Source organism: Thamnophis elegans, chromosome 9, assembly GCF_009769535.1.
Source record: "Thamnophis elegans isolate rThaEle1 chromosome 9, rThaEle1.pri, whole genome shotgun sequence".
NCBI lineage: Eukaryota > Metazoa > Chordata > Lepidosauria > Squamata > Colubridae > Thamnophis > Thamnophis elegans.
Genome location: NC_045549.1, coordinates 1,123,568 through 1,145,802, shown reverse-complemented (window position 1 = coordinate 1,145,802; position 22,235 = coordinate 1,123,568). Strand labels below are relative to the sequence as shown.

General features: G+C 53.0%; 2 protein-coding genes across 2 annotated transcripts; one reads left to right on the top strand and one right to left on the bottom strand.

Moving 5' to 3' along the window:
* The first annotated feature begins 1,035 nt into the window (after positions 1-1,035).
* On the top strand, positions 1,036-9,297 carry ANKRD53 (ankyrin repeat domain 53). The gene is made up of 6 exons (XM_032224298.1): positions 1,036-1,142; positions 1,833-1,971; positions 3,553-3,752; positions 5,401-5,565; positions 6,140-6,260; positions 7,493-9,297. The coding sequence occupies exons 1-6, from the start codon at positions 1,036-1,038 to the stop codon at positions 8,228-8,230; spliced, it is 1,470 nt and encodes a 489-aa protein (XP_032080189.1). The 3' UTR covers positions 8,231-9,297.
* A 2-nt stretch (positions 9,298-9,299) lies between these two features.
* TEX261 (testis expressed 261) lies at positions 9,300-19,657 on the bottom strand. The gene is made up of 6 exons (XM_032224613.1): positions 19,524-19,657; positions 17,005-17,084; positions 14,663-14,816; positions 12,424-12,491; positions 11,646-11,748; positions 9,300-9,996 (listed from the first exon to the last, which is right to left on the bottom strand). The coding sequence occupies exons 1-6, from the start codon at positions 19,591-19,593 to the stop codon at positions 9,881-9,883; spliced, it is 591 nt and encodes a 196-aa protein (XP_032080504.1). The 5' UTR covers positions 19,594-19,657; the 3' UTR covers positions 9,300-9,880.
* Between the last annotated feature and the right edge of the window lie 2,578 nt (positions 19,658-22,235).

The following is a 22,235-nucleotide window of genomic DNA, read 5'->3' as shown; positions in this document are numbered from 1 at the left end:
AATGGGGACGTCTGCCATGGCCTTCGACTGCTCACGAGTCCCTCTCCTCCTCCTTCCTATTCTCTCTTCCTCCTTCCTCTCCCCCCCTTTACTTTCTTCCCCCTTACCTCTTCCTCCTTGTCCTTCTTCTTCCTTGTTCCTCTTCCCCCTTTTTCTTCTTCTCCTCTTCTTCTCCTTCCTCCTCTTTCTCCCCTTCTCTCTTCCTCATTCCTCCTCCTTCTTCCTTCTCCCCCTCTCACATCTTCCTCTTCCCTTTCCTTCTTTCCCTTTCCCATCTTTCTCCTCCTCCTCCCTCCTTTTCCTCCTCCTCTTTCCCCTTCCCCCTTTTTCTTCTTCTCCCTCTTCTTCTCCTTCCTCCTCTTCCTCTTCTTCCCCTCCCTTTCTTCCTCCTCTTCTTCCTTTTTCCTCCTCCTCCCATCCGTCTTCCTCTTTCTCCCTTCTTCCCTTTCCCGTCTTCCTCCTCCTATTTCCTCTTCGTCCTCGTCCCTCCTCCTCCCCTTTTCCTCCTCTTCTTTCCCCTTCCGTTTTTTTCTTCTTCTCCTCTTCTTCCTCTTCCTATTCCTCCCCTCCTCTTCCTCCTCTTTTCCCTTCTTCTCCTCCTCCCATCCGTCTTCCTCTTTCTCCCTTTTCCTTCTTATTCCCTTTCCCAGTCTTCCTCCCCTATTTCCTCTCGTCCTCGTCCCTCTCCTCCCCCTTTTCCTCTTCTTTCCCCTTCCCGTTTTTTTCTTCTCCCTCTTCTTCTCCTCTTCTATTCCTCCCCCTCTTCCTCTCTCTTTTCCCTTCTTCCTCCTCCTCCCTTCCGTCTTCCTCTTTCTCCCTTTTCCCTTCTTCCCTTTCCCGTCTTCCTCCTCCTATTTCCTCTCCGTCCTCGTCCCTCCTCCTCCTTCCTTTCCCTCCTCCTCCTCCTCTGCCTCCCTTCCCTCCTTCCTCCTCCTCCTCTCACCTCCCCTCCCACGCGAGAACTCCGTCCGTCCCGGGGGTTGAGCCAGGCTCGGTTGCCGGGCGACGCCTTGACCGCGCTCCGCACTAGCCGCGATGGTGGGTCGGAAGCCGCCTGGCTCGGGCAGCCGCCGGCCCAGGACCCGCGGATCGCGCCACGTGGGCCCCTCCAGCTCCCTCGCCCTCACCGCCGTCGCCTTCAGGCCAGTGGAGGGGCGGGGCGGGAGGGGGGACCACAGGGCCCATCATCCCCTCCCCGCGTACCGCTTCCCCAGCGCCAGAACCTCCCGTGGCCAGCGCAGGCTACCTTCAGCACCGGGACAGCGCCTGCCGGGCGAGTCTCCAAGGGGAGGAAGGAAGGAGTCGCTCCTGGACTACAACCCCCTCCTTTCCCTGTGTCTGGGGATGATGGTCACTGGAGTGGTCAGATCTCCTCGGCTCGTCGGGGGGGGGGCGGCTTTAAGCCTCCAGTCTCCCAGGAAAGGATCCCACCAGGGAAACAGCCAAGCGGGAGGGGTGCTGGAGCTTCACAGATTGCACAACCCCGAAAAGAGCTGGAAGGGACCTCAGAGGTCATGCAATCCACCCCCTGCCTTTTGAACAATGGGCTTGATTTCATTCTGGTCAAAAGTTCTTTAAGAAAGCGATGGGGGGGAGGGGGGAGGTCTGGAAGCGCCTTTTCAGGCAACTCCCCCCCCCCCACACTGCCAACTCCTGCCTGGGTATCAAAAGGGGGAGGGGTCATCGGGAACGGTGCCCCCTCCTGACTGAGCGCCCCCCCCCACCCGCCCAGGCTGCCAGAATCTCTGCCCTTCCCCCATCCTCCAGCGAAAGAGAGGAGGGGGAGAGCTGGGGGGGGGGAAACCCAACAGCCCCTCTGCCTTGTGTTGTAGCAACGTCAAGCCTCAGTCGTCAAGACAAGCCGCCACTAAACAGAACCGGGATTTGCATTACGCCGCCAGCACCGGACAGACCCAATGGCTCCAGATCACCCTGCAGAAAGCAGAGTCCCCCAACCAGGCAGATATCAATGTAAATCCCCCGTCCCACTTTGGATACCTGGGGGGGGGGCTTTTCTCCTGACACCCCCCCCCGAGAGGAGGGGCAGGAGGCGTCTGAATCGGGGGTGGGTGGTCCTCGACTTACAACAGTCCCTTTAGTGGCCGTTCAAAGTTACGACGGCACTGGAGAAAGGGACGGGTGGGTTTCCAGAGTTACGACCGTTGCGGGATCCCCGTGGTCAGGCGATCAAAATCCAGGCGCTTGGCAAGTGGTTCACAGTTATGACGGTCCTGGGGTCCCCCTTTGCGACCGTTTTCTGACCACCAAAGTCAACGGGGGGAAGCCAGATTCACTAACAGCCAGGTGACTAGCTTATCGACCACGGTGATTCACTTAACAACTATGGAAGAAAAGTCGTAAAACGGGGCAAAAATTAAAAAAATTCTCACTTAACAGGGTGAGGGTTAACTCTCAGGATTAACAACGCTTAGCGACTAGAACAGTGTTTCTCAACCTTGGCAATTTGAAGATGTCCGGACTTCACTCCCAGAATTCCCCAGCCAGCATTCGCCTGGCTGGGGAATTCTGGGAGTTGAAGTCCGGACATCTTCAAGTTGCCAAGTTTGGGAAACACTGTTCTGGTGTGTTGTGTCGGTTGCAGTCGGAGGTTTTTTGTAAAAACAAACAAGTCCGGATACAAATAAATACATAAATTTAAAAAATAGGAAACCGGGGGGGTGCTTTTAATCCGAACCCTTTGGCTGAGGCCAGGACGAAAGTCCCAGCATTGAGTGTGGCCACCTCTCCCCAATCTACAGCACACCTTTATTGTCCTTGTGCAAATAAATACGACGAAATTGGCTTCATCCTCACGGAAATTATAAATGATAGTGGAAAGGAAAAAGACAGGGAAAGAAGAAAAACGACCCGTTCGTTTCCGTGGGTGCACGGAGTGATTGTGGTTGTGTTTAAAAGTCTGACAGCCCAAGGACAGAAACTTTAAACCTACAACGCCACATTGGGGGGGGAGCAGCGCTAGCAAGCCCCCTTCCTCAGTTCTGCTGGGGGAACTCTTGTCACATAACTCCTTGTGTAGGTGTGGCGGTCACCCATGGCCCAGTGCATACAGGGCATGCGCAGCCACGCTGAACCACACAGGAAAAAACTGATAGTCCATAACATAACATCCTGATAGTCCATAACATAACATCCTGATAGTCCATAACATACATCCTGATAGTTCATAACATAACATCCTGATAGTCCATAACATAACATCCTGATAGTTCGCTCTAGATGTGCCTTACCCAACGACGCCCAGGATTTGACCATACATAGACAGAACTTCCCTGAGCAGTAGATTAGCAATTGTAGTTTGACAGGCTGTCTAAATCACATGCTGATTGCCCTCCTGCCTTTGTCCTATCTCAATAAAAGGGGCTACCAGACCCCAATCTGGGTCGCCTCATCCCGAGGAAGACTCGTGTCCGTGTCTTTTTCTCAACATTGGCCTCAGGGGCGAACACGGGTACTTCACAGGGAACCCCTCGAAGGGCCCCCCCAGTCTGGCTGACCGTCCGTCTGTCTCTCCCCGCTGCCTTTCTCCACCAGGGCTTCTCCATGCTCCACACGGCCGCCCTGCACGGACGCCTGGACTGCATGAAGATGCTGATCGAGAAATACAACCTGGACATCAACCTGGGCAGCCTGCGGGGATGGCGGCCCATCCACCTGGTGCTGGGCCAGGAGAGCAAGGCCATGGCCGTGGAGTGCCTCCAGTACCTGCTCAGCAAAGGCGCCGACGTCAACGTGTAAGCTTGGGGACGGGGGGCGTCCCCGGAGGTTTGGCCAGGGAGTCCTCCACTTGCAACCAGTTCATTTAGTGGCCGATGTGACAACTGGCCCTCAGCCAGAATGGAGCTGGAAGGGGCTGCGGGAGGTCTTCTAGTCCAACCCCCTGCTCAAAAGCAGGAGACCTTTTCAGTAATCTAATAAAGAGGAGAGTTTAAGAGTTTTAAGAGTTATTAACATTTATAGGCCGCCCTTTTCCCTGAGGGGACTCAGGGCGGCTCACATAAAATCAGGAAAGGGGAATACAAACAATGACGTAGACACACATAAAGTAAAAATAATGAGCAACATTCATTCATCATTCGGGAGGGGCGGCTATCTTTGTCCCCAGGCCTGACGGGCTAGCCAGGTCTTAAGGGCTGTGCGGAAGGCCTGGACGGTGGTGAGAGTACGAATCTCCACGGGGAGCTCGTTCCAAAGGGTCGGAGCTACTACTGAAAAGGCCCTCCTCCTTGTAGTTGCCAGCCGGCACTGGCTGGCCGATGGAATTCGGAGGAGGCCCAATCTATGAGATCTAATTGGTCGCAGGGAGGTGATTGGCAGGAGGCGGTCTCTCAAGTATCCAGATCCACTACCATGGAGGGCTTTATGGGTGACTAGTAGCACCTTGAAGCGCACCCGGAGATCGACAGGTAGCCAGCGCAGCTTGCGGAGGAGGGACTCTTTGGAGCTCTGGGTCAAACTGGAGGGTCCTTGGGGCTGAGCTGGGTGGTTTTCTTGACCCAACTAGGGAACATCATCAGGGCTAGAAGGGAGAGGAGGAGGAGGAGGAGGAAGAGGAGGAGGAGGAGGTGGAGGACTGTGGGGTCCTTGATGCTCTCTGAGCTTGGTGGTTTTCTTGCAGACGTTTCAGGACCCAACTAGGGAACATCCTCAGTGCTAGGAGGGAGAGGGGTTTTCAGGGAGGAGGAGGAGGAGGAGGAGGAGAGGAAGACTGTGGGGTCCGTGGTGCTCTCTGAGCTTGGTGGTTTCCTCGCAGACGTTTCATGACCCAACTAGGGAACATCCTCAGTATTAGAAGGGAGAGGGGTTTGCAGGGAGGAGTGGGGGGGAGGAGGAGGAGGAGGAGGAGGACAACTGTGGGGTCCTTGGTGCTCTCTGAGCTTGGTGGTTTCCTCGCAGACGTTCATGACCCAACTAGGGAACATCATCAGTGCTAGAAGGGAGAGGGGTTTGCAGGGAGGAGTGGGGGGGAGGAGGAGGAGGAGGAGGAGGAGGAGGAAGAGGAGGACGACGACTGTGAGGTCCTTGGTGTTCTCTGAACTTGGTGGTTTCCTTGCAGGCGTTTCTTGACCCAACGAGGTCTTGATCTTGGCTCAACACTCTCCTCACCTTCCAGCACTGATGGCGTTACCTAGTTGGCTCATGAAACAACTGCAAAAGAAGCAATCCATCATCCAACACCCCCCCAATCCAGCCCCCCCCCCCCCCCAGTAATATCATCCCTGGCCCTGGGAAGCTTTGGCTAAACTCTTGAGTGTCCAGCAGCCTCTCGGACCGCAGAGCCCGAATCCTGCATTGCTGGCCCGAGGTTCTCGCTGTCCAGCCTCTCTGGGGCTTCCCTAACACCCCCCCCCTCTTGTCCACCCACCCCCTTCTCGTTCTCAGGCAGAATTTCAACGGGGTCTCCCCCCTCCACAAGGCAGCCAGTGAGGGGCGGGAGCAGTGCCTCCAGGTTTTGATCGACGCCGGGGCGAACGTCCACGCCTACGACCACGAGAAACAGAAGCCCATTGATCTGTGCAGGACGTGGGGCCACCGGGCGTGTGCCAAGTGAGTTCGGGTGGGAGGGAAACCCCGGCATGTCCCGTTTCGAAAGGGCCTCGGGGGGGGTCATCTAGTCCAGAGGGGTCCACAGGGCTGGAATGTCCCGTTTCGAAAGGGCCTTGGGGGGGGTCATCTAGTCCACGGGCTGGAATCCAGAACCTGACAGTTTAGTGCAGTGTTTCTCAACCTTGGTGACTTTAAGTCCTGTGAACGTCAACTCCCAGAATCCCCCAGCCAGCTATGCTGGCTGGGGGATTCTGGGAGTTGACGTTCACAGGACTTAAGTCACCAAGGTTGAGAAACACTGGTTTAGTGGCTTAGTGGTTTAAGGCACCAGGCGAGAAAGCAACAGAGCGCGAGTTCAAATCCCACCTTAGCTACGAAAGGCGGCCGGGTGACTTTTGCCCAGTCCCTCCCTCGGCTCATCCCACCTCACAGGGTCATTGTGGTGAGGAAAATAAAAGGAGGACAGTACGTTGGATCAGCTCACCCCCTTGAGTTATTTATAAGCACGCAGGTAGTCCTCAAACTTACGAGCAGAACTGAGCCCCAAATTTGTCCCCTTCCCTCCCCACGCCAGGCGCCTCTCCCACGCCATGTGGAAGGCCGACAAGAGGCACCAGCTGCAGCAGATGTGCAAACTGGACTCCATCAGAGCCGCGTGCGAGATGAAGCAAAGGCAGTTCCTTCAAAGAGAACAGGTAGCTCTTCCACCTTTACGTTCACGGATGGGACAGCGTGGATAGGAAACGGACGAAGGCCCATCGCAGGAACTGGGCAGGGCTAACCTAATGGGAAGAAGGACCGGGGATGGGGGACGGGGGGGCATGAGAGCAGGCTTCCAATATCTCAGGGGGTGTGCCCCAAGGAAGAGGGGGGGGTCATCCTGTCCTCCAAAGCACCAGAAAGGCCAGGCAAGGAACAGTGGAGGGAAACTCGCCCGAGAGAGAAGCAACCGGGAATTCAGGAGAAATTTCCGTGACCCGTCAAAACCGCGGTCCACTAAAGCGCGCCCGATTAAAGCGCGTACGTGACGTCAGCAGCAGCGTGACAAATACGACCGGGGGAAAAAAAAAGGGCGCTTTAAAAGCGCTTTTAAAGCAAGCCGATTCAAATAAAGGTAAGGGTTAGGTTTAGGGTTAGGGTTAGGTTAAGGGTTAGGGTTAGGGTTACGTTAAGCGTTAGGGTTAGGTTAAGAGTTAGCGTTAGGTTAAGGGTTAGGTATAGGGTTAGGTTTAGGGTTAGGCTTAGGGTTAGGCTTAGGGTTAGGTTTGGGGGGGTTAGGTTTAGATTTACGCGTTAATTTTAAGTTTACCGATCGCAGCGTGCTGTTTTCGTCGCGCTGTGATGACATCACGTACGCGCTTTCGTCGAGCGCGCTTTAGTCTACGCGGGTTTTGTGGTGGAACCGAAATTTCATGATAGTGAGGACAATTAACCAGCGAAACAGCTTGCCACCAGAAGTTGCGGAGGCTTTTAAGAAGAGATTAGATAGCCATGTGTCTGGAATGGAAGAGAGTCTCCTGCTTGAGCAGGGGGCTGGACTAGAAGACCTCTGAGGTCCCTTCCAGGTGTACTCTGATTAATTATATAACAATAACGATCACACAAACACGTATGTTATTAAAAACCAATGATATTTGTGATAAACTTTTAAATGTTCAGTGAACAAGAGATAATGATGATTGACTTATCTCCTGACTGCCCCCCTCCAAAAAAAACACCCTGCTGTTTGTCACGTCTAACTAGAACTCACACCCTCCCATCCGATTCTGCAGGGATTCCTTCCGTTCCACTCCTACGGCCCGCCCGTCTCAAGTGAATGCCTCTGGGTGGCTGGGCCCGAGGGCCAAGAGGGTAGGGGTCATCTCATGTCAGGGAGGGGGCTGTTACGCCAAAGGGTCAGCGGCCTCCTTTGCCTTTCTACCCACAGTGGGAGCTGAACCTCTGCAACATGATGGCCTTCGAAAGCTGGCTGCTGAAGAAGGGCCTGCCGCTGCCCACTCCGACTGTCCTGGGCCTGTCGTACGTCAAGCGCCACTCGCTGACCCTCCGCAAAGTGGCCGGCCAGGTCGCCAGCCCCATCCCCTCCCTCAGCGCCCTGCTCATGGGTGAGGACTCGGTCCTCAGCGTGCAACGCAGGTTCCGGCGTCAGAAGCCCTGGAATCTCAGCACCAACCTGGAGTCGGAACCGGCTACGTCCATCTTCCGGCCGCAAGTCATCCGGCTGGGCGTGGAGCCCGAGAAGCTGCCGCAGCACGACTTCACCTCCTTCCTCTTCCTCTTCAAAGATCCTTTCGGGGAGCCGGTGATCCAGATCGACAACATCGGCCGGGTCTCCTCCATGCCGGATCTGCCTTACGAGGTCCTTCAACGGAGCCTCTACCCCCGCTCTTGGAAACCCCGCATGGAGGTGCCCCGGGATTTCCAGATGGTGCCCATCTTTAACCTGAAGCACCGGCGGCCCCCGGGGCCGGAGCACTGGTGGACCGACCAAATGGCCCTCAGCCTCCGGGTCACCCTGGATCCCGTATTCCTCCGCAGCCTCCAGAGCCACGTCTCGGCCTACTGCAGCACTGAAGTTCTGGGCCCCCCAAGGATGGGGAGCTTGGGGTCCCTGAAAGAGACCCTCCCCGCACAAAGCGAATTGTCCACATCGTCCAGCCCGTAGGAGGAAGGCCTGGCAGGCCCTTTCTGCCATGCCCCAGAGAGAGCAAAGGGACAGGGATGCCCTTCCCCTCAAATGCCCCGTCTCTACACAAGGCATTTGACGAGGTTGACTCTGCCACGCTCAGAAACATTTAATAATTAATATTAATAATAAAAGTGCAGCAAGGGCAGTCCCTCCCCTGCGTCCGTCAGTCCTTAATTCACAGCAGGAATTGAGGGCTCCAGAAACACAGGTAATCCTCGACTTACGGCCACAACCGAGCCCAAAATTTCTGTTCCCAAGCGAGTTTTGCCCCGTTTCACCCTCCTTTCTCGCCAACGCGATTAAGGGCTTCAGAGGTTTCAGTTAGTAACACCGTTGTTAAGTGAACCTGACTTCCCTCCTTGTCAAAAGGTGGGCAAAGTGGATCACGTGACCCACCCACCCCAGGACGCTGTGACCGTCATAAATCTGAGTCAGTTGCCAAGCGCCTGAATTTTGACCACGGGGAAGCTGCGACGGTCCTCAGTGTGGAAAAGGGGCCATGGGTTTTTATTACCGTTGTAATTTTGAAGGTTCACTAAATGAATGGACGTAACTCGAGGACTACCTGTGTAAAAAAGGATGCCAAATGAAAACCCGGGAAGAAAAAAGGGGAGGAGAGAGTTTGTCTCCTTGTTGTGTTGTCATTGAACACCTTTATTGAACGCAGACTCTGTGCTAAAAGAGACGCCCAGAACACCGAGGCAGCTGGGAGCCTCCGGAGGTCTCTAGACGGGCCAGGCAGCCAGGCAATTGCCAAGGGAGAGCCAGGGGGCAGCCGAGCTCAAGGAGCAGAGTCGACACTCATGGCATCCCGCATTCCAGGCACAACCTCGCAATTTTCCCTCCCCCCCCCCACACACGCCATCTTGGTTCCTTCCCCAACCTCGGGGTCTTGGTACAGTTCGATTTTCACCCCACAGTTGTAGTCCTGGTGGGGGGAGATGGGGGGGGGGGGAGATGCCAGCAGTCTTCTGGGCTAAATGCAGCTTTGCTTTTCACACCCCCCCCACGCAGAACCATCCTTCCTGGTTCCCCTTTTTTTTTAAAAAAAAAAAAACAAGAACCAAAACCGAAAGTTGAGTCAGCCTCCCGGAGGGGGGAACCTCCCAGCGCGGTGAAGGAAGGACAACGAAGACTCCGGATCGTTCCTGGCTGGACAGTCTGGCTCAGTCAGGTCAGCCGGTACGGAAGAAGGCGACATCTGAAGAAGTCCACTTGGTCTTTTCCGCCCTGGGAAGATTCCTCTCAAAAACTTTGGAAGAAGTCCGGCAGCGGAGAGCTTGGGAAACGTTGCGCCCCCCACCCCATTTCCTACCCCGACTGCCTGCCTAGGAGCTCATCGGGGACCCCATTGAGAGGGGCGGGTGATGGGGAGGTCCCCACCCTCGTCCCCTTGCCCAGCCACCCCCAGGAAAGGGAGGGATCTTGGGAGGCCCAGCTCTTCCCCTCCCACACACACACACCTGGGGGCTCTTTCCCATTTTCTCCACCCCAAGGTAAGGAACAAAGGGGGACGCGGAGGCTCAGAACGGTCCCCCCTTTTCGGGGAGGAAGGCAGGCGTGTGGCCGGTAGAAGGGGAAGGGGGGAAAGAACAAACATCTGGGGGTTTCCTGGAGGGGAGGTGCTCAGTACATCTTCTGTCGGCTAGGCAAGATGGCTTCCTTGACGAAGGAGAAGACCAGAAGGATGCCGGAGCGTTTCCCTCGCTTGCCTTTGGTGAAGTAGCTGGAGACCACGTCGTCTGAGGAGGCAAAGGAGGCCAGTCAGAGAGAGAATCAGCCAGGGGGGGTTCAAAACCATCCTCCCCCAGGCCCCCCACCCACCCATCCCATCCACTGCCAGCTCCAGGAAAGGCCCCTCAAGCACCCTAAAAGAGAACATCTTCAGAGGGTATCAGGGCTGAATGGGGGAGCGGGCTTTGCTCCTCCTTTCTCTACAGGTGGTCCTCGGATGTACGCCTCCCCCCAATCGAGGACAAAATTGTGGCTGCCAAGTGAGGAATTTGTGGAGCTTTTGCCCCCTCCCCAAATCTGACGAATTTCCTTTTGCTAATCGAAACTGGCTTCCCTCCGTTGACTTCCCTTGCCAGGTGATCACGGGACCTCAGGACATAAATACGAGCACCCAAATGGAAACCACGTGACCAACGGTTGTTAAGTGTGGCCAATGGTCACAAGTCCCTTTTTTTTCGGGGCTGTTGTAACTTCGGATGGTCATTAAGCGAACCGTCGTAAGTTGAGGGCTGTGTTTGTGGCTCGGGGCTGGACAGGGGAGTGGGTTTTGCCCTCCGTTGATATACCAGATTGTCCTGCCAAATAGGGGTGGGACGTTGTTGCCGGTTCCTTGATTAGGCCGTTGGCTCCTCCGTGCGTTGTGATGAAAACTCACAACTGCACAACACACACAGGCCGCCGCAGTTTCAACTGGGAAACGGTGACCATCCTAGACCAAGTCCAAAACCAGTAGGGAGTTCCTGGGAGACTGGCACTCTTTTGACAAATCGGCCATCCACAGGCACGTGGAGGTAAGCAACGTTTACACCCCATTCCAACTCTTGTTATTATTCTTTTCTATTCAATCAAACAGTAAACAGAAACCTCATTGAGGAACGACCGGGAACATCCCAGCCAGAGGTGGCATTCTACCGCTTTGGAAAGGTTCCACAAACCGGTAGCGGGAAATCGTGGGTGGCCCCACCCACTCGCCCCCGGCTCTACGCGTGCCATTTGGGCCCCTTCTTTCGCCAAATGCGCATGCGTGGAAGGCTGTGTGCATGCGTGGAAGGTGGCGCGTGGGGGCGAAGTGAGCGCACAGGCAGACGCTTTCCCATTTGCGAACCAGTAGGGGAGCACCCCAGATTCCGACCAATGTCGGCCATAAACAGAGAGCAAATCCTGCCCCCTTCTGACACTGTTGATTTCCCTTTGCTGGGTAATGAAGCGTCTCGAGAGGAGCCCCAAGGACCCTCAAGTCCTCCTCTTCCTCCTCTGCACAACCCCCCAACTCCCTTCCAACACTGATGACGTAGTTGGGCCAGGAGACGCCTGCGAGAAAACAGCCCGGCTCAGAGAGCCCCAAGGACCCCACAGTTCCCCTGCTCCTCCCAGCAAACCCCACTCCCTTTAACACTGAATAGGCTACCTAGTTGGGCCAGGAGACGTCTGCGAGGAAAACAGCCCGGCTCAGAGGGCCCCAAGGACCCCGCCTCAAGAGCTCAGCCATCACGGCCCACGGCCGCACTCCCCCTGCCCCCCCTCCCCTCTTTATGGAGAGACCCAGCACGAACTAAGCGACAGGCAAAGATTTTGTGCTGGGTGTGAATTCTGCGTGGGGGTCGCCTTGCCCCCTTCCCTGGGCACAAGGGGGGTGGGGAGTGGCTGGAGAACTGACCTCCAGGCTGCACAGTGGAAGGCAGGACGTTTTCGCCAGCCGACAAGGAGACGAAGAAGGCGAAGGGGATGAGCCAGAGGCAGAAGGTGAAGTAGGCCAGGACCTGAAGGAAGCGGGTGGGGTGGGGGGGAGAGAGAAAGAGCATGAGACAAGCCCCAGTTCCTCCCCTCATCCCCCACAGCCATCCCAGCAACTCCCAGCTGCCACCCCAGAGCGCCCCCTGCAGGCCCAAACAATCCAGAATCCAGGACCAGTTCATCCCATCAGGGACACATTCAGGAACCAGACCATGGAGGTGGGACGTCCGAGTGGCTTAATCTGGCCAGTAAAAGATTGGGGGGGGGGGCAGCCGAAACCCCAGACTGCCTTCCAAGGACTACTCCCCCCCTCCCTGGGGCTACCGGCAGTCCTCGACTTACGACCGGCCTTCAGCCCAACATTTCTGTGGCCAAGCAAAGTATTTCTCAGCTGAGTTTTGCCCCCCTTTTAGCAGCACCTGCCCTTCTGACCAGCAGGGGAAGCCAGGTTGCACTTAACGACTGGGTGATTCACTTAACAACCTCAAGCGATCCGCTTAACAACCCTGGAGCCAAAAAAAAAAGAAGCTCCTGACATCAGCTATTATGACTCAATGAGTAACGGTCTTGCTTAGCGGTGGAAATTTTGGGCTTGCTTGTGGCCATTAAGACGAGGACCTCCCCCCCACCCCAGGGAGGAAAACACAGTAGGGTCTCGTGGCTTTACAGCCTCCCTCCCTCCTTCTCCGGAGCCCTCTTACCTCTGAAAAGGGATAATATTCCTCTGCAAAGTATTGAAAGGCCAGGTAATGGTTCAGCACAACCAGCACTGCCAAAATGGGGTGGGGGGAAGAGAGAAGGGGCTTTGGTCAGCAAGCGCGGACCCCGAGACACCCCTCAGAACCCAAACACCGCGGGGGGGGGAGCTGTGTCGCAGGAAAAGCCGTCAGCGGTGGCAGAAATTCAGCAGCTCCCCCAAACGCTTAAGCCTCGCGATAAAGTTTTGTTTGTGGGAAAAGAGGCTTCCAGGGTCCTCCCAATTTTCAGATTTTAAGGAGTTCCTGCTCTCTGTTTCTTTTTTTTTTTTTTTTAAAGTGGGTCCCTAGTCCTCATTGCGACAAAACATTTGGCCACTTTAAGACTTGTGGACTTCAACTCCCAGAATTCCCCAGCCAGCAGAGCTTGAATTGAAGTCCACAAGTCTTAAAGTTGCCAAGTTTGGGAACCACTGGTCTAAGGCAAGGGTGGTGGCCCACTTTGGCCACTTTAAGACTCCTGGACTTCAACTCCCAGCATGCAATTTGGGTCCTATCCACCTCCCCAGCCTTTCCCTGTTAATCCCACGTCTTGGACCAAGCCCAGAAACCTTACAAAACGTGGCCAGTGTTAACGAAAGATTACAAAATCCCTGAAACAGGATTGAGAAAGCGGGGAAGGAAAAGGAAACCGAGGCCCAAAATAAAGCAAGGAATCACTCAGAGCCCAGAGAAGGACCCTCTCATTTCACTCGGGCTGAGATTTCTCAAACGGAGGGGATGGGAGCCCCCGCCCGCCCTGAGGCCCTTATATGCCGCTTCACATGGCTTTTACAGCCCTCTTTAAGCCGTCTACGGAGTCAGCCTCTTCCCGCAACCATCCGGGTCCTTATTCGACCCCCCCTCGGAAAGCTGAGTCAACCGTCAGCTGATCAGGATCGAACTCCTGGCAGTGGGCAGATGAGTTAGCCCTGCAGTAGTGCATTCTAACCACTGTATCAGCATGGCTCTTAAGAGAGGTAGAAAAGAAGGGAGGGAGGGAGGGGGGAGAGAGAGAGAGAGAGAGGAAAGAAAGGAAGGAAAGAGAGAGAAAGAAAGAAGGAAGGAAGTCAGGAAAGAAAGGAAAAGAAGGAAAGAAAGAAAGAAGGAAGGAAAGAAGTAAAGGAAGGAAGGAAAGAGAGAGAAAGAAGGAAGGAAGTAAAGTCAGGAAAGAAAGTTAAAGAAAGTAAAAGAAGGAAAGAAAGAGAAAGGGAGAGAGAGGAAGCAAAGAAGCGAAGAAAGGAAAGAAAGAAGGAAGGAAAGAAAGAGAGAAAGAAGGAAGTAGTTAGGAAAGAAAGTAAAAGAAAGGAAAGAAAGAAAGAGAAAGGGAGAGAGAGAGAGGAAGCAAAGAAGGGAAGAAAGGAAAGAAGGAAAGAAAGAAAGAAGGAAGGAAGGAAAGAAGTAAAGGAAGGAAGGAAAGAGAGAGAAAGAAGGAAGGAAGTAAAGTCAGGAAAGAAAGTTAAAGAAAGTAAAAGAAGGAAAGAAAGAGAAAGGGAGAGAGAGGAAGCAAAGAAGGGAAGAAAGGAAAGAAAGAAAAAAAGAAGGAAGAAAAGTTAGGAAAGAAAGTAAAAGAAAGAGAAAGGGAGAGAGAGAGAGAGAGAGAGAGAGAGAGAGGTAGTAGATAGATAGATAGTAGATAGGTAGGTAGATAGATATGGGGATAAATTTGGATGGCAGGGGGACAAAGGAAGGGGATGCAGGTGGTCTCTGAGGGATCAATATTTCTGAATAATTATATACCTTATGGGGACAGAGACCCAAAACATCCAGGCTGTCAATGATTTAGGGCTCAATCAAGAGACTGCAGGATTAATCAAGAGCCGATTCCCTCTCCAACCCTGGTCACTTTCAGACTCCTAGACTTCAACTCCCAGAATCCCCCAGTCCCACCTCAAGTGTCCCCCGCTTTGGCCTCTTGAAGACCCGTGGACTTCAACTCCCAGAATCCCACGCTGGCTGGGGAATTCTGGGAGTCGAAGTCCACAGGTCTTAAAGGGGCCCCACTTTGGAGACCCCCCGATGTAAACCAGCAACATCAGAACTGTAGTGTGAGACCCGTTTCCTAGGGGGGGGGTAGAGATGAGTGGGGGGGACCCCAAATCTCTTTCAAGCAAGGCTGCAGGGGATACGGCCGCAGAATAGGACAAAGTCACCCTCCGAGTGGAAGACCCTCCAGGGCCAGGGGGGGAGGGGAGGGGGCACTCACCACAGGAGAGGATGAAATTTGGAGAGGTCAGCATGATGAAAGGGAAGGTTCGCAGGAGTCCGAAGTAAACCAGGTTGGTGAAAAGCCCCACGCCCACCACGAGGCCCGGGAAGTGCTCGAAGAGGTACAGGCCGGCCAGCACAGCGGTGGAGAACTAGGAGAGAGAAAGGGTTCACGGCGGGGCCTCCGGTCATCCGGGCAAAGGTCTCGGAAGGGTGGCATCCTGGCCACTGGGCCCTTTTCTCCTTCCATCCGAACAGAGCCAGAAGGGGGACTCCGCTGCCTCCTCTCCCTACCTCCCAAGGCCATTCTCCCCTTGCTCTTAGGCCACTCAATCTCTCTTCACCCAAATCTCTCTTATATTTTAAATTTTTAATATCTTCTCTTTTAAACTGTTTTTATCTAAGCCGCCCGGAGTCCTCCGGGATCGGGCGGCATACAAATCCATTAAAATTGAAATAATTGAAATTGCGGTTTCCTTTGAAGAAGTTTTGCTCCTCATCCCAAGAAGCTTCTTCGGCTCTGGGTTAGAGCTGAACCGAAGAAGCTTCTCGGAGGAGGAGTGAAACATCTTCCAAGAAAACCTGGCTATTCCGGTAGGCCTGGGGCTGTTGACCTCTTGATTGAGGTCCAGCCCCACTTAGATTGGGTGCTTGTTGCGTCTCTTTTAATCTGCTGTGTTTTATTTGCTTTTAATCTATTATTCTTATTTCTGTAAGCCGCCCGGAATCCTCTGGGATGGGGCGGCCTATAAATTTAATAAATAGAAACAGAATAGAAAAACCAGGGGCCTCTTGAAAAAAGCACCTTTGGGGACAACCATGACTGGATGAGAATCTCCACAGAGCCTCTGTTTCTTCCTAACTCTCCTTCTCTGATTAATCAATCAGAAGAGAAGCAGGAAGGGGCCTTGGAGGTCTTCTAGTCCAACCCCTGGCTCAAGCAGGAGACCCCATGCCCTTTCAAACAAATGGTTGTCCAGCCTCTTCTTAAAAACCCTCCAGTTGTTGGAGCACCCACATTTTCTGGTGGCAAGCAGTTCCATTGGCCAACTGTCCTCAGTGTCAGGAAATTCCTCCTTAGTTTCTAGTTTGCTTCTCTCCTTGATTAGTCTCCACCCGTCACTTCTTCTTGTCCTGCCTTCAGGGGCTTGGGAGAAGAGGGGGACCCCCTTTTCTTTGGGGCAGCCCCTCAAATATTGGAAGACGCTACCACGTCCCTATCGTGCCACCTTCTCACCCAAGCAGCCAGAGGAAGCTTTGTGGGAATGGAGCCATTCCTTTGCAGGGAAGGTCTGAGGCTCCACATATCGCAACAGTGTTTTGGGGATGAGACCCCCGGGGTGGGTGTGGACAGGAGCTGGTAGCCCCCCACGACCGCTGGCCCAGCTGGCTTGCTCTGAATGCGAAAGCTGCATGTATGGTGAGCAGTGAAACGTCTCAAATCTCCCCAACGGTCGTGATCCAGCCTTCGGACACAAGAGTCCAGGCCCTGCTCAGACCAGGCGCGCAGTGGGGAGGGGGGTCAGCCTCCTGGCCCAGCGCCTGCCGCTCTCCTCCCCTCCTCTGCCCACAGGGGAGGTGGGAAAAGTGACCCCGTGGAAAGCCAAGGAGGGGGAGAAAATCTTCACTCGACAGCTCAGTTCTTCAACCGCAGAAAATTTCTGCCCGCTGAAGATTCCCCCCCATCTCAGTGGGGTTGAGAAACGCTCCCCTGGAGGTCCCCCACTATTACCGGCAGCCCTCCACATACGACCACCATCGATCCCAAAATTTCCGTCGCTAAGCAAGGCGGTGGTCCACTTTTTTGCCCTCTTCTACGACCTTTCAGTTGCTAAGGCAGTGTTTCTCAACCTTGGCCACTTGAAGATGTCCGGACTTCAACTCCCAGAATTCCCCAGCCAGCATTCGCTGGCTGGGGAATTCTGGGAGTTGAAGTCCGGACATCTTCAAGTGGCCAAGGTTGAGAAACACGGTTGAACCAGTGCGGTTGTGAAGGCAGCCTGGCTTCCCCGTGGATTCTGCACCTCCGAAGGTGGCCAAAGGGGGATCACGTGACACCCCCCCCCCCAGGGACGCTGCGCCCGTCACAAATGTGGGCCAGTTGCCAAGGGTCTGAATTTTGATGTTGGAATGGCCGTAAGTGTGAAAATTGGCCCTAAGCCCCTTTTTTTCAGGGCCTAAACGAAGGGTCGTAAGTTGAGGACTACCTTTCCCAGGGAAGGGGGAGACGGGGTGGCCAAAAGCAGCCAAGAAAGGGGGTGGCGCCCTTTCCCCCCCCTCCCCGCCCCAGACCAGAGGGAGGGAGCTGCAGGGGGGCAAAGGGGGCCGGTGGAGGCTTACCCAGATCATGTACTTGATGATCCGACTTGTGGCCACTGTGTACTCTTCTATCAGCTCCGCCAGGTAGTACAATCCGGCCGCTGAGGAGGAGGAGGAAGAGGAGAAACACCCAACCATTAGGCCGCCCTGCCATGTTGACCAACCACAACCAGCGTCCCTGCAGGGGAGGCCAAGGCTCAATTCCTCCCTGGTTGGACCGGCAGGGAGGGCAGCCTCCGATAGGGCCCACCTCTCCCTCCAGGCGCCCACCTCAGCCGCAGGACGGGAGGCAAGGAGCGAATGGCCCTGGCTCTCCCCAGGCACAAAGCCCAGGCAGGCCCTGACAGCCTGACGTCTCTTTTCCCACCTTGGTATTGGCAGGAGAGAGAGAGAGGGTGGACGGAGTGATGGAGAGACAGAGAGGTAGATTAGATAGATAGATAGATAGATAGATAGATAGATAGATAGATAGATAGATAGATAGATAGATAGATGATAGATAGATAGATAGACAGACAGACAGACAGAGATAGATAGATAGAGATAGATAGATAGACAGAGATAGATAAAGAGATAGATAGATAGACAGACAGACAGACAGATAGATAGACAGACAGATAGATAGACAGAGAGAGAGAGAGAGATAGACAGAGAGATAGATAGATAGATAGATAGACAGAGAGATAGATAGACAGATAGAGATAGATAGACAGAGAGATAGATAGACAGAGATAGAGAGACAGATAGATAGAGATAGATAGATACATAGATAGAGAGAGAGAGATAGATAGATAGATAGATAGATAGATAGATAGATAGATAGATAGATAGATAGATAGACAGACAGACAGACTGACAGACAGAGAGATAGATAGACAGTCAGTCAGACTGACAGACAGACGGACGGAGAGGTGTTTTGTCAACCTTGGGAACTTTAAGATGGTTCACTTCAACCCTCTGAATTCTGGGAGTTGAAGTCCACCCATCTTAAAGTTGTCAAAGTGAAGAAAGACGGGCATAGATAGATTATATAAATGACTGATTTAGAGAAGGAACGGGAAATAGGCAGGATAAAGCACCTATTGTTACATAACTATAGCTCTGTATCTATAATATTACAAGAACCCGGAAAAAAATTCCTGTAACTTTAAACGTTTCTACACTTGTAATTTTTTAAATGTATATTTCTATTTCTGATGAAAGCCACCCAGCGTCTCTCTGGAGAAAGAGATTGGCGGCCTTTAAATTGACTACATAAATAAGTGTAGGTAGGTGTTTGTGTGTGTGGTGTGAGAGAGGGGAAGCAAAGAAGGAAGTAAAGTCAGGAAAGAAAGAAAGGAAAAGAAAGAAAGAAGGAAGAAAAGTTAGGAAAGAAAGAAAGTAAAAGAAAGAAAGTAAAAGAAAGAAAGAAAGAAGGAAGTAAAGTCAGGAAAGAAAGGAAAAGAAGGAAAGGAAGGAAGGAAAGGGAGAGAAAGAAAGAAGGAAGGAAGTAAAGTCAGGAAAGAAAGGAAAAGAAAGTAAAAGAAGGAAGAAAGAAATGAGAAAGGGAGAGAAGAGAGAGAGAGAGGAGGAAGCAAAGAAGGGAAGAAAGGAAAGAAAGAAGGAAAGAGAGAGAGAGAGAGAAAGAAGTAAAAGAAAGAAAATAAAAGATGAAAGTAAAAGGAAAGAGAGAAAGAAGGAAGGAAGTAAAGTTAGGAAAGAAAGAAAGTAAAAGAAAGAAAGTGAAAGAAAGAGAAAGGGAGAGAGAGGAAGCAAAGAAGGGAAGAAAGGAAAAAAAGAAGGAAAGAAAGAGAAAGAAGGAAGATAGTAAAGTTAGGAAAGAAAGTAAAAGAAAGAAAGTAAAAGAAAGAAAGTAAAAGAAAGAAGGAAAGAAAGAAGGAAGTAAAGTCAGGAAAGAAAGGAAAAGAAGGAAAGGAAGGAAGGAAAGGGAGAGAAAGAAAGAAGGAAGGAAGTAAAGTCAGGAAAGAAAGGAAAAGAAAGTAAAAGAAGGAAAGAAAGAGAAAGGGAGAGAGAGAGAGAGGAAGCAAAGAAGGGAAGAAAGGAAAGAAAGAAGGAAAGAGAGAGAGAGAGAAAGAAGTAAAAGAAAGAAAATAAAAGATGAAAGTAAAAGAAAGAAGGAAAGAAAGGAAAAGGAAAGAGAGAAAGAAGGAAGGAAGTAAAGTTAGGAAAGAAAGAAAGTAAAAGAAAGAAAGTAAAAGAAAGAAGGAAAGAAAGAAAGAGAGAGAAGCCAGGAGAATCCTCCCTCCTTCTCTCTCCCTAACAACCTCCCTGCCAGGTAGACCACCCTGCCTGCCTGCCTGCCTTCTATCCTTGGGCGCAGCTGCCTCCAAAGTGCCCCCCTCCCCACCCATGAACCATCCCGGGGGGGGCGGGGGGTCGAGGGGGGCGGGGCAGTTAGGCTGCGCTTGGAGGCGGAGACTCCGGCCAGGAGGGGGCGACGCCACGTCGGGCGGGCGGGACCATCGCGCTGAGGGCGGGGGGGGGGGAGCCGAGGGTCCGGGGCGGGGCGGGGGTCGCGGGGCGGGGCGGGGGTGGCTCACCGATGCCGAGGGTGACGAAGGCGGCCTGGATGAGGAGCGCGAGCCAGCTCAGCGCGTACATGAACCACATCGTCGCCCCCTCCCCCCTCCCGCGCCTCACCCGGCGGCTGGCGGCGATGGCCCCGCCCGGCACTTCCGGCACAGGCGGAAGCGGTTGGAACGCCAACGCCGCCCCCTCCTCCTCTTCCCCCCCCTCTCCCCCACAGCGGCCCCCGGCGGTCGGAGGTGGCGCGGCAAGACGGTGCTGGCCCTGCTCTGCCATCCCGGCGCCCGCGGGCGTCCTGTGGAAAAGAGCATCTCCTGCATAAGAGACAAGGGGGGAGGGCAGAGATGGGAGCCCTTAGAGGGAGGGGAATTGTGGCTTGTGGACCTCAACTCCCAGAATTCCCGAACCAGCCATACAGTTCTGGGAGTTGAAGTCTACCAATCACAGGACTTCAACTCCCAGAATTCTTAAACCAACATGGCTGCCTCAGGAATTCTGGGAGTTGAGGTCCACAAGTCATCAAGGGGGCATCCTTCCCCACTCTCTCTTAGAGGTTCATGGAACCACTTCCATTAAGGGAGAAAACCCACAATCGTTTGCAAGAACAATGCCTTGGTGTATGTTTTGGGGGGTGGGGGGTGGCAGGGGTGTGTGGAGGCATCCGGTCCTGCCGCCTTGAGTGCGGAAACGGTTCCATAGGTGGAAGGCATAGACATTTTGGTGAGGTACAACGATTAGTACTGTAAGGAGCCCCAGGCGGCTCCTGAGTGAAGGAGTGGAGCCTCTGCCACTTTGAACTGAGGTAACAGAATGTGAGGCAAGTGGCAGTTGGAACAGAGTTCCTTTCGGGTGGGGAGGGGGAGTAGAATGTCTAACTCCTTAGCATTAGAGAGTGTTTATTACTATATAACAAAATACTAATGATCTGATGATCATTTCGGAAAATCCTTTCTTGGCGAGCACCTAGAAGCCAAGAGGAACACACGTGCCAAATTTCAGGTTTGTAGGCTTTACACTTGTGGAGATTTTGTGATGAGTGAGCGGCACTTGCCTTTTTTACAGATAGATTTATCAGTCAAAATACCGTCTCTGCCCTCACCAGAATCAAATTCCACCAGAATTTGATTCCAATCAAATAAAACATTTTTACACAAACAAATGTGGTAAAAAAAAAAATACTATAAGAACAATCATAAAAACACAGATGATCATGATTAAGTATCAAAATATTTTATTTATTTTATTTATTAAACTCGTTTGCCGTCCATCTTCCCTCAGGGTGACTCTGGGTGGATGACAACATTGAAAGGAAACCATAAATATTCCGGGAGGGAGAACTTCCCTGAGGACGAAAGCTTCCTCTCAGTCGGTGGAAGTTGTGGGGGCTCCATCGCTGGAGGATTTTAAGAAGAGGCTGGACATGGGTGCCGTAGGTTCGCCATCACAGGCCACCTGCTCAAGCAGGGGGGGGGTTGGACTAGATGACCTCCAAGGACCCTTCCGACTGTTAATTTGTTAAACCTTGTCTCGCACCCCAGCAACCAGTGCTGTGCCCTGGGCCGCTCCCTCCAGGGAGGGCTGGAAGGGCTGACCGCCTTGGCCTGCGGGAAGGATGTGCCTGGCCTTGAGCCTCAGTGGGGCAGCCCCGAGGCAAGAGGGGGGCTGGAGAAGGAGGTCGCAACCGAAGCCCCTCGGGGACGGGTGAGAGAGAGGGTGGTGGGTGGGTGTGAAGAAGCCTGCCTGGGTGAGGATTGTCGCCGTGTCCCTGATGTTCTCTCCCATTAATGCAGTCTGGCACTTCCCGCACTCAGGCCGGCCTGACCCTCCTGCTCACTGACCGTGCACTGAACCTGCTGACCTTCACGCCTGCGCGGAAGGCGGCCGGCCAGGAAGGGACCACATCCCCGGCCCCACGGGCAGCTCTGGGGCATCGGAAGAAGCCGCTGAAGCCAAGCCAGGAGACACGTCTGAAGCATCCGCCGGGCGCCTCCCTCTTCATGCGCACGGATGCTGGCCTGACCGTCAGGCTGTGTGTGGAGGGAGCCACAAGGCCACACCCGTTGCACACTCTCGCACACTGCCAGGCACACGCAGAGAAGCACATTTGTTCTCGGGGCTTCGGAGCCTTGGATGCTGGACACAAATGGCACATTTTCTCCCCCTGAGCCGCCTCTTCTCCACCCTCTGGAAGGTCCTCCCTTCAGAACAACGGAAGTGGAAGGGACCTTGGAGGTCTTCTAGTCCATCCCTATCCATGAACTGAATATTTTAGAACTTTTTGCTTTAAAAAGGATAAGGATAGCAACGATTTTATGTATACTTGATAGAGGTTTGGTGACATAATGTATAACCTTAAGAACATATTACAACGATATCTTGTTGTTGATAAATAATTTTAATAAGGGAATAATTAAAAAAATTGGTATATATATGTAGCGACCACTTAGAATTTTTTTGTTGAAAAATGAAGGAATAAGATTTCCGTTTGAAGGTATGAAGTACAAGGATAACGATGAATATAAGCATACTTGATAGTTGATTGGTGGAATTATGTATAATGGAAAATAGTGATATATAAATATAAATCAGTGTTTCTCAACCTTGGCCACTTGAAGATGTCTGGACTTCAACTCCCAGAATTCCCCAGCCAGCGAATTCACACATCCTCCATGTGTCCTTTGGAAAAGTAGAATCCTAAGTGTAGGATTCTACTTTTCTCTACGTTG

What these genes read in the sequence shown, in the direction of transcription:
- ANKRD53 (XM_032224298.1), top strand. Translation starts at nt 1,036, where the DNA reads ATGGTGGGTCGGAAGCCGCCTGGCTCGGGCAGCCGCCGGCCCAGGACC. An exon ending in CTCACCGCCGTCGCCTTCAG is followed by an intron (nt 1,143 to 1,832) that starts GCCAGTGGAGGG and finishes CTTGTGTTGTAG; the next exon opens with CAACGTCAAGCCTCAGTCGT. An exon ending in AGTTCCTTCAAAGAGAACAG is followed by an intron (nt 6,261 to 7,492) that starts GTAGCTCTTCCA and finishes TTCTACCCACAG; the next exon opens with TGGGAGCTGAACCTCTGCAA.
- TEX261 (XM_032224613.1), bottom strand. Translation starts at nt 19,593, where the DNA reads ATGTGGTTCATGTACGCGCTGAGCTGGCTCGCGCTCCTCATCCAGGCC. An exon ending in CTTCGTCACCCTCGGCATCG is followed by an intron (nt 17,085 to 19,523) that starts GTGAGCCACCCC and finishes CCTCCTCCTCAG; the next exon opens with CGGCCGGATTGTACTACCTG. An exon ending in TCATCAAGTACATGATCTGG is followed by an intron (nt 14,817 to 17,004) that starts GTAAGCCTCCAC and finishes TCTCTCTCCTAG; the next exon opens with TTCTCCACCGCTGTGCTGGC.